The sequence below is a fragment of the Sus scrofa genome, chromosome 2, assembly GCF_054392235.1.
Source record: "Sus scrofa isolate SSC_HxYL_T2T_F1_AM1 chromosome 2, Sscrofa_HxYL_maternal_Yorkshire_Landrace_v2.0, whole genome shotgun sequence".
Lineage (NCBI taxonomy): Eukaryota > Metazoa > Chordata > Mammalia > Artiodactyla > Suidae > Sus > Sus scrofa.
In genome coordinates this window covers 15,298,859-15,314,059 of record NC_139384.1, presented here as the reverse complement: position 1 = coordinate 15,314,059, position 15,201 = coordinate 15,298,859, and the positions used below count along the sequence as shown (strand labels likewise).

Sequence of the window (15,201 nt, the reverse complement as noted above, 5' to 3'; positions counted from 1 at the left end):
AAAAATAAAAACTAGAGAAATTAACTATGATTCCTAAGGAATCATAAGGAAAAATTCCTAAGGAGAAAAATAATAACATCATTGATTTATGAACCAGCTTCTATAACTTGTTTAATGAGTTTTTGTGGTTTATTAGTAGTTTTATATGATGGCGATCATATTGTAACTATAATGTTTTCATCCACATCTATTCTTTTTTCAGATAATTATTTGTGCATAACATACAATATATGGGAAGTCAGAGGAACATCTCAGAATTTATTTTTTTGGGACTCTCCTCTGACCGGAAGATACAGATATTTTGCTTTATATTGTTCTTATTGTGTTACGTTGCCATCTTGGTGGGAAACCTTCTGATCCTTGTCTCCATTCAATGCAGTGTCCTTTTTCACCAACCAATGTACTATTTCCTCAGCCACTTATCCTCCATGGACATCTGCTATACCTCCTGTGTGACACCCAAACTGATAGGTGACCTGATCCTGGGAAGGAAAACCATCTCTTACGGTAATTGCTTGTTGCAGGTCTTTACCGTGCACTTTTTTGGCATCATTGAAGTTTTCATCCTTTCAGTCATGGCCTTTGACCGCTGCATTGCCATCTGCAAGCCTCTCCACTACATGGTTATCATGAATAGGACAAGATGCAATCTTCTGGTCTTGGCCGCCTGGGCTGGGGGGGCTGTCCATTCCTTTTCTCAGTTCTCAATGGTCATCCGTTTGCCCTTCTGTGGCCCCCGTGAAATTGATCACTATTATTGTGATGTGTTCCCTTTGCTGAAAGTGGCCTGTGGGGATACCCACATTACTGGTGTCCTTGTGGTTGCCAATTCAGGGATGGTTGCCTTAGTAACCTTTGTTCTCTTGTGTGGGTCTTATGGCATCATATTGTTTACCTTAAGACATCACTCAGCTGAAGGAAGGCGCAAGGCCCTCTCTACCTGTGGGTCTCACATCACTGTGGTGGTTTTATTTTTTGGACCTTCAATCTTTGCCTACCTCAGACCCCCTACCACTTTCCCTGAGGATAAAATATTTTCCCTCTTTTATACCATCATAGCTCCTATGTTCAATCCTTTAATCTATACTCTGAGAAATACAGAGATGAAAAAGGCCATGAGAAAGGTTTGGTGTCCAAAGATGTTTTCAGAAGGAAATCATAATTGATTTGTCCTACTCAATATGCCAAAAGTTTTATGTGGAACTAAAAGGAGACTTGGAATCAGAGAGCTCTAGTAGCTCTGAGATCACTGAACTTAAAATGTTCATATTATAAGTATCAAAGGTAATAAGCTGAAGAACTATTAATAAAGCAAAATTTTCATTAGTGACACTGAGATTGGGCAGGGACAAATGTGAATTAAAGATATATTAATCTGAAAAAAATAGTCGTTATGTCATACAGAGTGGGTAATTCTGAGGCTGACTGAATTTTAATAGTCATTTGCATATGAAATTTTTACATGGAATTAGACAACTTTTTGGAATTTGTAAAAATACAATAGATTAAAAGTACTTTTCTGAAAATAAAATTAATATATATTTTATCTTGACCTTTATTTCCTGTTAGGATATTCAATCCTATATGACGATAGTTTGAAATAAATTATGCAGTTAAAAATCCATGGAGGAATCCTGTCATGGCACAGTAAAAACGAATCTAAGAACCATGAGGTTGTGGGTTCGATCCCTGGCCTTGCTCAGTGGGTTAAGGATCCAGCGTTGCTGTGCGCTGTGGTGTAGGTTACAGATTCAGCTTGGATCCTGCATTTCTGTTGCTATGATGTAGGCTGGCCAATTTGACTCCTAGCCTGGGAACCTCCATATGCAGCCCTAAAAATAAAAGGGAAAAAAAAAAGTCAGCAGAGATCATTTGGTTTAATGTGTACAGATAAAGAGAAAATGATGGTTATACCTGTCCCTTAGGAACTGTAACAAGCCCTTTCCATCTCCCTTAAAGTATCAAAGGCTGGAACAAACTGACTGATGACAATTTATAGTTCTGTTGTAGAGTTTATTTATCATACTGCATATACTCAGAGTGTGGAAAGATAAGAGGAGAAAATTAATAGATCTAATCCCTTGCCAGTAGAGCTAAATTGAGTGACCATAAGACTTCACTGGGGATGAAACTGCACAATCACCTTGTCCTTATACGTATATACAAGAAATTAATTCAGTTTCCATCTAAGTGGACAGTAAATTTTTTTAAATGTATAAAGTTTTCACTTAACATAATTCTTTTTGTTTACATTTTTCTTTCCTCTTAAGAGAAAAATGGCAGTAACAAAATCACAACAATTTACCATGTTAAAAACATACTAACAGAATTTCCCACTGTGGTTCAGTAGGTTAAGGATCTGGTGATGTCTATGCACTGGCTTGGGTTGCTGCTGAGGCATGGGTTTGATCCCTGGCTCAACACAGTAGGTTAAGGATCCGGTGTTGCCGCAGCTCAGGTTGTAGCTGGCCTGGGAACTTCCGTATGCTGTGGATGCAGCCAAAAGAGAAAAAAAAAAAAAACATACTAACGTTGTACATAAATAAAATACATTATTTGTGAAGAGAAGATTTCTGAGATTCTGAAGGGAACCAGAAAAAAATGAAAAAAATTATATTACCAAGATGTAGATAAAGAGTATCTCAATGAAAAGGGACAATCATAAGCAAGTAGATAACAGTAGAATATTAACCAAGGAGTTATTTGAAAAACATGAAAATTATTTGAAAACCTCAAATGCAAGAGAACATCAAACAATTTCAATAGTAATGCAAAATGAAGATGGTGAAACTGACATGAGAGGGAATGTGTAACAAATTTAATTTGTGAAGAATTACATAAATTACAAATTGCACAATGAATATTGTATTAAGACCTCTCCTCTAACACCAAATATTAAACCCCAATTTTGCAGTGTCTATAGGTTTTTAGAGAAAAGGTTGAGAATGATATACATTATTTCTAATCCTATTGTTTTCCATTTATGCAGGAAAGAAAATGACACCCTCACACTTGTTTGGCTTCATGACATATACTACCCTCATGTTATTTTTGATCAAAATTTTTAAAACTTTACTGAAATTAATTTCATGGCAACGTAAGCAATGAGTCAATGTAAAGCACTTAAGAGGGATTCAGGATATAAATAATGTATTTCATCTTCAACCGCAAAGGCCACATCTAATAGCAGTGGGGAGGGGATGAGAATTAAACCAGGAGTCTTTAAAGTTGATTGGAATACCAGTCTACCATTTCTTTACAACATGACTCTAGTCAAAATACAAACATCTAGGCATTCCCATTGTGTCTCAGCAGAAATGAATCTGCCTAGTTTCTATGAGTCCACGGGACTGATCCCCGGCCTCGCTCAGTGGGTTTAGGATCTGGTGTTGCCATGGGCTTTAGTCTGGCATTGCTGCAGCTGTGGCATAGGCCAGCGACTGAAAAAACAATAGAAAATATGTATACAGTGTGAATCAATTGTGTTTTGTCCATGTGTATACGTATTAGGTATACTAATAGTGTTTACATTTAGTTAAGTGGATAATATCCTATATATGTTTTTAATTGATATTTTTTAAAAAAGCCATGGAACAACATATACTTGGCTATTTTCACCTTGAAGCATAGAGAATCCATGGGAGTAAATGTTTTTCCTAGGTGAGGAAGTAAGGCTAGAAAGATCACTGGGGTAGGAGAGGCAGAGTAAAGCCTTGAGGATGTCTGCAGAACATAGAAGGGGAGGAGTTCCCTGGTGGCTCAGGTGATTAAGGATTTGATGTTGTAACTACTGTGGCTCTGGTTCCTGCGGTGCTGAGGGTTCAATCCCTGGCCCAGGAACTTCCATATGCTGTATATGTGGCAAAAAAAAATCAAAGTAGAGAAAGGGAAGTTTAAAAGGAAAACTGCAGAAGTTCTTATGAATTAATAGTAGGAATAAATATGAAAATATGACCTTGACCAAAGGAGGCATCTCAAAGAAAAGATCATAACATCTTTTAAAAAATTTTTATTAAAGTTGATTTACAATGTTCTGCCAATTTCTGCTGTATGACAAAATGACCCAGTTATAAATTTATATACATTCTTTTTTTCACATTTTCCTTCATCATGGTCCATAGCAAGTGATTAGGTATAGTTCCCTGTGCCATACAGCAGGATCTCATTACTTATCCATTCCAAATGCAATAGTTTTCATCTGGATCATAACAACTTAAAACAGGTTTCAATAGGGGTACACATTTTCAATTATAAAAATAATAAATTGTGAGGATCTAATATATAGCATGGATAATTAGTAATGTTTTATGGTTTTATATACTCGTAAGTTGCTGAGAGTAGATTTTAAGCTTTCTCACCACACATACACAAAAAGTGGTTGACTGTGTGACGTGATGGATGTATTCATGCCTTAATTTGCTAATAATTCCACAGTGCGTATGTACATAAAATCATCATATCATACAATTTAAATACATACAATGATATTCATTAATTTTTCCTCTACGAAGTTAAAAAAAAGTTTCCTTAAAAGAAAAAAAAAAAGGTTTCCTTAAAAGTATAAGAAATAGACTGGATCGGAGTTCCCGTCGTGGCGCAGTGGTTAACGAATCCAACTAAGAACTATGAGGTTGCACGTTCGATCCCTGGACTTGCTCAGTGGGTTAATGATCTGGCATTGCCATGAGCTGTGGTGTAGGTTGCAGACGCTGCTCGGATCCCGCGTTGCTGTGGCTCTGGCATAGGCTGGTGGCTACAGTTTCAATTCGACCTGTAGCCTGGGAACCTCCATATGCCACGGGAGCAGCCCAAGAAATGTCAAAAAGACAAAAAAAAAAAAAAAGAAAGAAAGAAAGAAATAGACTGGATGAAGGTGAAATACCTAGATTTGCTTTCAAGTTAATTCTTTAAAGGCAAATCAAACTTCACACTCTATCTTGGGTAGCTTCAGTGCCTTGGATATAGTTTTAAGGTCAGCTTACATATTTTTCATATATTAATTATGAAATGTAACACATAAAAGACTTGCAATAAGAGAGACAGAGGGAGAGGCAGAGTTGGACACAGAGACAGAAAACTGTGATGGAAATAACCCCATCTCCACCTGAATCAAGAAAAAGAGCACTATTTTCATCTCCAAAGTCACTCCTATCTCCTATCCAATCCTCACTGCTTCCCTTCCCCTAAAATTAGCTCTTCTCTTGACTTTTATTGATCATGTCCTGCTTGCCTGGTGTTGGAAGAGATCATCGAGGGGACATGCCCTCTGGTTGAACCGTAAGCTGGACCAATTAGAGTCCCCTCCACCCCATTTTTGGGATGTGCTCCCGCCCACTGTTCCATAGATGGAGACATTTCAAGGATGCAACCTAAAGAGTTAGGTATTGTTGAGACCATCCGCACTGAATATGTGACGGAACCCAGTTAAGGCCTCTATATGAACTTTGAATTTCTGGCAGGCAGTGCAGAGATGTGCTGGTCTTGCAGCCATCCAAGACAAGCCTCCTGTGTAAGTCTTATTAAAAGTACCATCTGCCAATCTGGAGTGGTCTGCCTCTTTCTTCGGTCTTTCCTTGCCCTCCATATTCGCAGGCCAGTTTGTGGATCAATACCTGGCCACCGTAGGCAAAGCATACATCTTATCTATTACTGAGTTTTCTCGTAGGTAAAATAAGGACACTTAGTGCTCATCTCATTAGGTCCTTGTGAAGATGAAAAGAGAACCCTGAGTATACAACATACAATAAATCTTCAGTATGCATTTGCTATTATTCATTCTGCTCACACAACACATCGGAAGGCAGCTTAATCCTTGGACACACCTGTGAGAAAAGAAAAGCAAGAACAAACGGTGTTTGGACATGATGTAGGTCTTGGGAAACATTAAAACATTTAACCAACATCTTCTGAAAATTATTTTTTGGCAATTTTCTAAATCCATACAAAACCATACCAAATTCATTAGGTTGTAATTTTTCAGGAAACTAACACTTGGAAATCAACTAAAACCCATTCTAATTCTCTGAGAATACAATAAAGACATGTTCTGAGGAGAGATGAAGACCATTATAAGGTCCAGAGCTGTCCTTTATTCCTCAGTCATGTTATAGGGACTACGGAAAGGACAAGGTCCTCAGAGCAAAATCCCACACATTTGTTAATATCAAAAAACTCTTTGAGTGCAGGGGAGTTCAGTCACTGTGGCCCAGGAGGAATGTCTAATGACTGAGATTCCTAAATCACATGCCAGTGTTAACAGTGGCTCACATGCTATTTATAGTCCAGAATCAATCTTACCTTCAGTGAATCTGATAACTTGGAGCAAAAGGGAACCCACCTGGTGAGCTTATGACATCGAAACATAAATCCAAACAACGTGCAAGGAATAGTCAGTGTTCTAGAATAAAATATATGCAGTTTTAGGATGTAAATAATATATTTAGTTATTTAATTATGTGAGCCTGAATCTCTCTAGGAATAATGTTAGGGATGAAAATATAGATTGTGATTTGATCTGTGTGGCTATTAGCATGTTTCCACTTTTTTCAAACTGTTGCTCTGAGCATGTGACCTCTCATTGTTTGTGCGAACAGTTGATTGAGTGACAGGTGTCAGTGTCTCTCAAATGACAAGTGTTTTTATTTTTTTCCCCTGTGAATTGCTAATGAATTATTCTGACGGAAATGTAAATTCAAGATGTGGAAATGAAATACTCTGAACAGTAGGTGAATGACCAGAATTTCAATGAGGAAAAAAATAGCAATTCTGAAAGGAAGGAATATGAATGGATTGACAGCAATTGAAGAATATGGTGAATTATTTCTCCTCCTTTCCATTATCCTGCCTAAACGTGGGATAGCTGAATATATTTTCCCTTTACTGTGTGGATAACAGATTGACTGCCAGATAAAGTTTACTCTAAGCATCTTCTCTGAATTTTGGAGACAAGTGTGCTTTGAGATTAGGGCAGTAATAAACTCAAGGGGCTGCCCATTGTGAGTGATAAGATATTCTAAAAGGCAGGTCAGATAGCCACAGGGAGATGATGCTTTGCTGAATAGTAAGTTTCAAATAAAAAGAAAATATTATAACTTTTGGTAGAAAGTTGGCAAAGCATTGATTGAGAAAATAAGGGATTTACAGGTTACCAAGAAAGTGAGAAAAACCAGACCTCGAAGACAAATAAGATTCCTGCAGTAACCACTATCATGATCCCTGTTCCTAGTCCTGACCAAAAAAATAAAAAAAGTTGGCTCAAGAATTAGGCTAGCCTGAGACCATAGGCCGGTCACTAAAACATCAAATGAAGTATCTCAAAACCTGAGTCTCTGTTTACTTGATCTCTGTTTATTTTGCTGCCTGCCCTTGTTACCTGTAATAATTGTAACAGTGAGGTGATGATTTCAAGGATGATTTATTTATATACTATTTTAAAACATTGAAGTGATCTCTTTTAATCACTCAACAAATATTTACTGCCTCATGGTTAGATAAGTGGTACCCTGTATTCGACCAGGTATACAACAAAGATCAAATAATTGGAAATATTTATTAAGCCTCTACCTTGTATTGGGTGACTCATGTATTTTATTTACTTAATTCTCACCACAGAGTTGGAGGATAGAAATAAAAGCAATGTACTTATCTTTTGGCAATACGATAATCTAAGCAAAAACAGCACATACCAAATACCACACATATCATAGAGAAGTGGCTAGAATTCAAAATTAAATTAAACAGACCCTTCTTTTTGTAAATTTTTTATTTTTTTCAATTTATTTCCCTAATACATTTTTTTCTACTGTACAGCATGGCGACCCAATTACACATACATATATACATTCTTTTTTCTCACATTATCATGCCCCAACAGACACTTCTTAATACCTCAAAGCAAAATGGAAGATGGTCTTTCTGTCTTTGAGAGTTTTAGGGTCATGGAAATTAAGGATGTATAGAATTTATTTTGGCAAAATTTAAAAATTGAAATGTTGAGATCAGTGAAACCCTCTGTTTCAAGTACTGAGAGTATCATATATTTATTAAGTGTGCACTATGTATTAGGAGCTGTGGTAAATGTGTAATATTTTACTTAGCACATTGCCAAGTGAGATATATGTTGTTTTAGATTTTGACTCTACCACTTATTAGATCTATGGCCTTGGGCTAATTATTAACTTTTCCTAAATTCAATTTTCCCTTTTGTAACACAGATTTACTACCTATTTTTATTTATTAGTTATTGAGAGTATTAAAAAGGTTATATTTACCCATTTAGAAGATGGTTAGGCACATGAGAGGACTCAAATTATAAGCGAATATAAGAATTTTTAGATCTGCTGTTGGAGTAGTTAACTAACACATTTCAGTCATGTGCTCATTTTTAGCAAAGTCGGAATATAAACTCACCCAATTTCACTTCATCAGGTTTAATGTTTTCCCAGACTACTTTTAACAATAGCGGAGAGACAAGCGTTTGGCATAATCTGAACTGAAACATACCTTTAAATCATCAAGACTAGGAGTTCCCGTAGTGGCGCAGAGGAAACAAATCCAAATAGGAACCACGAGGTTGTGGGTTCGATCCCTGGCTTTTCTCAGTGGGTTAAGGATCCGGCGTTCCAGTGAGCTGCAGTGTAGGTTGCAAACGCAGCTTGGATCTGGTGCTCCTGTGGCTCTGGCATAGGCCGGCAGCAACAGCTCCAATTAGACCCCTAGCCTGAGAACCTCCATATGCCACTGGTGTGGCCCTAAAAGGACAAAAGACACGAAAAAAATAATAATAAAATAAAAAATAAATCATCAAAACTAGATTCATCATTTTAATGATGGGGATCCTAGAATGAGTGAATACAAGCTCCTAAAATGAATAAAGAGCCCCACTAGAGAATAACAATCTCTTTTTTTCTAGCCCTGTTCTTTCAGAGGCACTGGTTGTGGCTCATGTCTGAGAGCATGAAGACATTCAGTCCGTTTTATTCATGGATGTTTGCATAACTTTCCTTTGATAAATGGGCTACATGTGTAAGAGGGGGAAAGACTGAGTTTGTGGGGTTTTTGAGTATAACCTGTATTTTTATAGACAGAGAATCTATCTTAATGTATTATCTCATTTTTCTAATCAACATATAAAATTAAAATGGCTGAAATGTTCAAGGACAGTAACTTTGGAGGTTGTCTGGGGTTACACGAAATAATTAGGTAACTGGGGGAAAAGTGGGATTTTAACATTAAATTGATTCTGCTGCTTTGGTTCTACATCCTTTTGTATGTGAACTCAGACTCTAGACCGAGAAAACTTTGATTTCAAGCTCTGATTTTCTAAAAACAAACAAACAAAACCAACAACGACAAAAAACAAAACCAAAAAACTACCTAGGCATTCTGCATATACCTTATCAGAAAACCCTCAGTTTTTACCTTTATAAGATATTATCACTTTGGAATGCACATGCAAACTGAACTTAAACTGTTTTCATTTGCATAGTGTTTTACTTTTTTCCAAAATCCCATTTATGTTAAAATTTGAATCTCATAACTACTCAATTTATTTAGGGGAAAAACTATTTCTCTACATTTTAGATAAGTGTTGAAATGTAGTTAAGAGTTCACACTTGAAATTGATGACTGAGTCAAGAATAGAAACCAGGAGTTCCCGTCGTGGCGCAGTGGTTAACGAATCCAATTAGGAACCATGAGGTTGCGGGTTCGATCCCTGCCCTTGCTCAGTGGGTTAACGATCTGACGTTGCCGTGAGCTGTGGTGTAGGTTGCAGATGCGGCTTGGATCCCGCGTTGCTGTGGCTCTGGCGTAGGCTGGCAGCTACAGCTCCGATTCGACCCCTGGCCTGGGAACCTCCATATGCCGCGGGAGCGGCCCAAAGAAATAGCAAAAAGCCAAAAAAAAAAAAAAAAAAAAAAAAAGAAAAAAAGAAAAAAAAGAATAGAAACCAAAAATCTTCTCCCACTCTAAAATTGAGAAGCCAGAAATATGAGTAGTACTTTATAACTATAAGTGTATGGGGAAGTTAATGAAAAGAGAATATTGCCAAGAAGGGAAATGAAGCATTATCTATGGCATTGAGAATGGAGAAAATTGGAAATTCAAATGCATATTTAGCAAAATTTTCAATTAGAAGTTTGGAAGGAAAATGAATATTTTATCAAATAGACACAGAACAGTTGGCTTTGCTCAGTATTGCAAAAACCTTGTATCTTCAGAGGCTTGATTTCTTTATGTACAAAGCAAAATTTCCTTGTTCAATTTGGGGAAGGGAAAAAAATTCAGGTGGTTGTTTATTTCCATGCTCATGATTAAAAAAATAGTTTTGTTTGTCTATTCAAATGAACAAATGATTACTTTAAGTTGACCAAACTAGTATTTTAAATATTATTTTTGAATGTAGTCTTCATTTATTTATATAGGTAAGGAAATATTTACATGTATTTGGAGGCATGAAAACTTCCTTTTCAATGGCTACCCTATAAGCTTATCTTAAGTCTTAAAATTGCACTGTAGCAATAAATTGTTTTAAAGCTCTATTGTAAATGAAGCTTTAATTCTGAAGGTGACACATCTAACTTAGTCTGTAAAAGAGAATGATGAGTGGATAATTTTTAAATTAATTGATTAGAAAATATAGCTACAAGATTAGGGTGGAAGATATATAACCAATTATTTTTAAAAGATTTTAAGTACTTATGATGCATTTAGAGTTCAGAATTCATTTTAAGGATAATTGGACCATGTGGTTACTTGTTATATGTTACTTTTTCATTAGCACTGAGCCGCAAACTAAGCTATGGTTAACCCCAACTGCATTGTCTATATTTTCAAATTAAGTCTTATTGATGAATATAACTGCTTATTCACCTATATATTTTCTAGAAACATTTAATTAATCCCTTCCATTTAGAAATAGATGGTTTGGCTAAAAGTTCTCAAAATTTTCTTCCAGGTCAAAATAATCTTATAATTTTAAAACCTCACTTTCTGTATGTGAGTCATATTTAGCAAACTTTATTATTGATAGCTTCACCAATTTAATTACTCAAACATTAAAATAATAAAGTCATCGATTAATTCTTCTATGGTTAATAATGCAATGACCAGTTACTGATTTGTTTGCGCATCATGACCATTTTGTGGCATAGTCTAGGTAGGTTTCACTATTTCACAAATGAGCTAACCTAAATTCAGAGAAATAAAATGATGAGCACCCAAACTGATTGTGGTGTAATTTAATAATGGAGCTAGATACCAATTGTCTGTCTTCACATAAACCTTTTTCACAAACCCCCCATAAATTTTTCTCTGAATTATACTGTTAAGATATTATATGAATTTTGGCAAAGGTCATAAATTGGACAAATATCAAACAGAAATCATACTCCAATTCAAACCACTGAGGAAAAAAAATTGTAAAATATGTTTCTTTGTCTCAAGGACAAAGTTCTGAAGGTAAAACTGCCTTCAGCTTCACTTTTTTTAGTTTTAACTATTGTATTCTATGGTTGACTTATATGGTTTTTATTTTTTATTTTTATTGATTTTTATTTTTATTTATTTACTTCCTTTACTGCTGTACTGGTGGCATACGGAAGTTCCCCGGACCAGGGATCAACGTACACTGTAGATGCAGCAACACCGGGATGCTTAACGCACTGTGTCTAGGCCAGGGATCAAACAGGCACTGCTACAGAGTCAATGCCTTATCCTTAACCCACCGCACCATGGCGGGAACTCCAGTATATGATTTTTATTGATGTGCCAGAAATTATAAACTGTCAGAATTTTACTATCCTAAATCTCTAAGGAAAAGACGAATAAGCAATCAAAAATTATTCAAACTGGAGTTCCCACTGTGGCACAGTGGAAAGAAATCAGACTAGAAACCATGAGGTTTCAGGTTCAATTCCTGGCCTCGCTCAGTGGGTTAAGGATCTGGCATTGCCATGAGCTGTGGTGTAGGTTGAAGATGTGGCACAGATCTGGCATTGCTGTGGCAGTGCTGTAGGCCAGCGGCAACAGCTCTGATTAGACCCCTAGTCTGGGAACCTCCATGCTGCGGGTGTGGCCCTTAAAAAAAAGACAAAAGACAAAAAAAAAAAAAAATTCAAACCAATTGCATGGGCTTCAGGTAGAGTTTTTATCTTCCACTTTTTAAATATATATGTATAATTTTATAAATACATCTTTAACTTTATATTCTACCACATTCTAAAGTATTTTGAGTCAGAATATAATTCACTTAGTGACCATTGTTAAGCTTAACATTTACTTCTTTTTTTTTTATGCTTTTTAGGGCCACACCCACAGCATATGGAGGTTCCCAGGCTAGGGGTCAAATCGGATCCTACACCACAGCCACAGTAACGTGGGATCTGAGCCACGTCTGTTACCTACACCACAGCTCATAGCAACGCAGGATCCTTAACCTACTGATTGAGACCAGGGGTCGAACCTGCAACTTCGTGGTTCCTAGTCAGATTCATTTCCGCTGTGCCACGACAGAAACTCCTACTTCTATATTTTTAAAGAACAAATTTGTATGACTTACATTTGTACCCTTAACAAATTTGAGTTTGTAGAGATATAGCAATGTTCTTTTCAAGGACTTAGTTGTATATTCCTTTATAAATGGCAAATAGTTGGTAACTAATATTTATTTTTCAGCAATTTTAATACATTTATTAAAGCATTTATTTTTAGTAGTGTGTCTTGAAAAACTGTCCTGTGCAAGTCACCATGAGACTAATCAGAAACAAAACATCTTTTACGTATCACATTTTCATTTTGTGAAACACTGGGATCATGCCCATTAAACATAGCTTCATAATACTGGTGTTTGCACCAGTTTTTTCCATGAACATTTCAGACATCAACTATGTATCATGTCTTTTCAGGGGACTGTTACATATTTTTACTGCACTGGACCATGGAGAAGAGGAATAATGTCACTGTGTTTATTCTCTTGGGACTATCACAAAATAAGAACATTGAAATCCTCTGCTTTGTCTTATTTTTCTTCTGCTACATTGCTATTTGGATGGGAAATTTGCTCATAATGATTTCTATTACATGCAGTTCACTCATTAACCAGCCCATGTATTTCTTCCTCTATTACCTCTCACTCTCCGACCTTTGCTACACATCCACAGTGATGCCCAAACTAATGACTGACCTACTGGCAGAAAGGAAGACCATTTCCTATAATAACTGCATGACACAGCTTTTTATCCTTCACTTCCTTGGAGGCATCGAGATCTTCATCCTCACAGGGATGGCCTATGACCGCTACGTGGCCATCTGCAAGCCCCTGCATTATACGAGCATCATGAGCAGACACAGGTGTAACACAGTCATCATAGCCTGTTGTACTGGAGGATTTATACACTCTGCCAGTCAGTTTCTTCTCACCATCTTCTTACCGTTTTGTGGACCCAACAAAATTGATCACTATTTCTGTGACGTGTACCCTTTGTTGAAATTGGCTTGCACCAATACATACAGAATTGGTCTCCTGGTAATAGTTAATTCAGGTCTGATTGCCTTGGTGACTTTTGTGATTTTGATGGTGTCTTATTTTTTGATATTGCATACCATCAGGGGTTACCCTGCAAGAAGTCGTAGCAAAGCTTTTTCTACTTGCAGTTCTCACATCACAGTTGTGGTTCTGTTCTTTGTGCCTATCCTCTTCATTTACATTAGACCAGCTGAAACGTTTCCAGAAGACAAAGTGTTTGCTCTTTTCTACACCATCTTTGCTCCCATGTTCAACCCTCTGATCTACACACTGAGAAACATGGAAATGAAGAATGCTGTGAGGAAAGTGTGGTATGAACCATTGCTTTTGGAAGGGAAGTAACTTGCATGAAAAACATTTCAGAATTTCCCTTTAGGGCTAGAAATATTATGAGCTGTAGAAAAAATATGGAATAATATGTAAAGATTATACAGTAATTACAAAAGCCAGCCACAGGTTGGATCTCAGAAACTTAAGGATCTCTCCTGGTTGAGCAATTTTTTTTTTCCCTTTTTTGGCCAGAGATGACCCCTCATCACAGTAGTAACCTGAGACACAATGTCTGATCCTTAACTTTGCTGAGCCTCAAGGGAACTCCCTATTTGAGCAGTTTTAATTTATTTTTTCATGTTTGTTCTTCTTCTATTCTCTTTGCATAACTTTCTCGTCTGCCTTAGTTTGACATTTTATTTTGAATGAGTAATTCCAAATGAAATAAAAAGTATCTTATTTCTTCCTTTTTCTAAATGTATATATTGACACTGGAGATCTAATGATATGCTTTAGGGGTCTGAAAAATATCAAGTAGTTTATTATTAACAGCACACTCCTAAAATGTGGTAGACAACCAAATGCATTGGTTGAGGTTTTGATAACTGAGAAGATTTTCTTAACCTCTGTCTTATGGGGGGTCTTCATGTTTGAGGCTTTAAAGGTATAAACATTCCATGTTCAATCGATGCCGAATTTTCTTGTATGACTAAATGCAAAGAGATGCAATCATGCCTTTCCTCCTCAACCAACTCCTCATAAGGCCTCAGGTGTTGACTGGGTTAAAAGAGTTTCGTGAAAAATCCCTTGAGCCTACTAGACCTGTTCAAACCCAACCTACTAGATATCGTTTTGACTTGATGGTTTATTGCTGTTAGTCACTTCCAAACTTGGTGGATAAGATAAAACCTGAATCATGATGATCAGTTCACAGAACATGTTCATTTGATGTCCTCTGTTCAGTTTTTTGACCTCTACTAGGCCTTACAATATAGTTGGTACTTATTTCCAAAAAAGTAAATAGTTGTCTACAGGAAAGTGTAATGCATTTCTCCAAAGCTTTGTGTATCCAAAACTCATATCTGGGCTTTATTAAGGATCCATATAGCATCACTCTTTGGTCTTCTGGGCTGTTGGGCACAAATAGCAAAGCAATTTTCATGGCAGGCTGAACATGTAAATCTTTCTCTTCCATTGAATCTCCCTCAAAACCAGTGGTCTTTTGTTTTTCTCAGTTAATATCTCAGAGCATTATACTTAGATGCTCTTTGTGTTGCCCTCTAAATTCAAAAGACCTTTCGAGCACCAAGCTTCTTTGTGGCGGTTGATTTACTACCTTGTCTTTTGATTGGGAGTGTCTATGCTCTTATACCTCAGAGCCCTGGATCCCTAAACACTGATAACAA

General features: G+C 36.6%; 3 protein-coding genes across 3 annotated transcripts in view; all 3 read left to right on the top strand.

The window, feature by feature from the left end:
• LOC146405189 (olfactory receptor 1165-like) overlaps positions 1 to 15,201 on the top strand; it is a 458,625-nt gene that overhangs the window by 379,586 nt on the left and 63,838 nt on the right. The window lies entirely within an intron of this gene.
• Positions 117 to 1,166, top strand: LOC146405196 (olfactory receptor 4P4-like). Its single transcript, XM_085015190.1, has one exon. The coding sequence runs from the start codon at positions 231 to 233 to the stop codon at positions 1,164 to 1,166; it is 936 nt and encodes a 311-aa protein (XP_084871316.1). The 5' UTR covers positions 117 to 230.
• On the top strand, positions 12,938 to 13,867 carry LOC146405195 (olfactory receptor 4P4-like). The gene has a single exon (XM_085015188.1). It carries the CDS (start codon positions 12,938 to 12,940, stop codon positions 13,865 to 13,867), a length of 930 nt encoding a protein of 309 aa, XP_084871314.1.

Excerpts from the sequence above, each read along its gene's own strand:
- LOC146405196 (XM_085015190.1), top strand. The coding sequence starts at position 231 with ATGGGAAGTCAGAGGAACATCTCAGAATTTATTTTTTTGGGACTCTCC.
- LOC146405195 (XM_085015188.1), top strand. The coding sequence starts at position 12,938 with ATGGAGAAGAGGAATAATGTCACTGTGTTTATTCTCTTGGGACTATCA.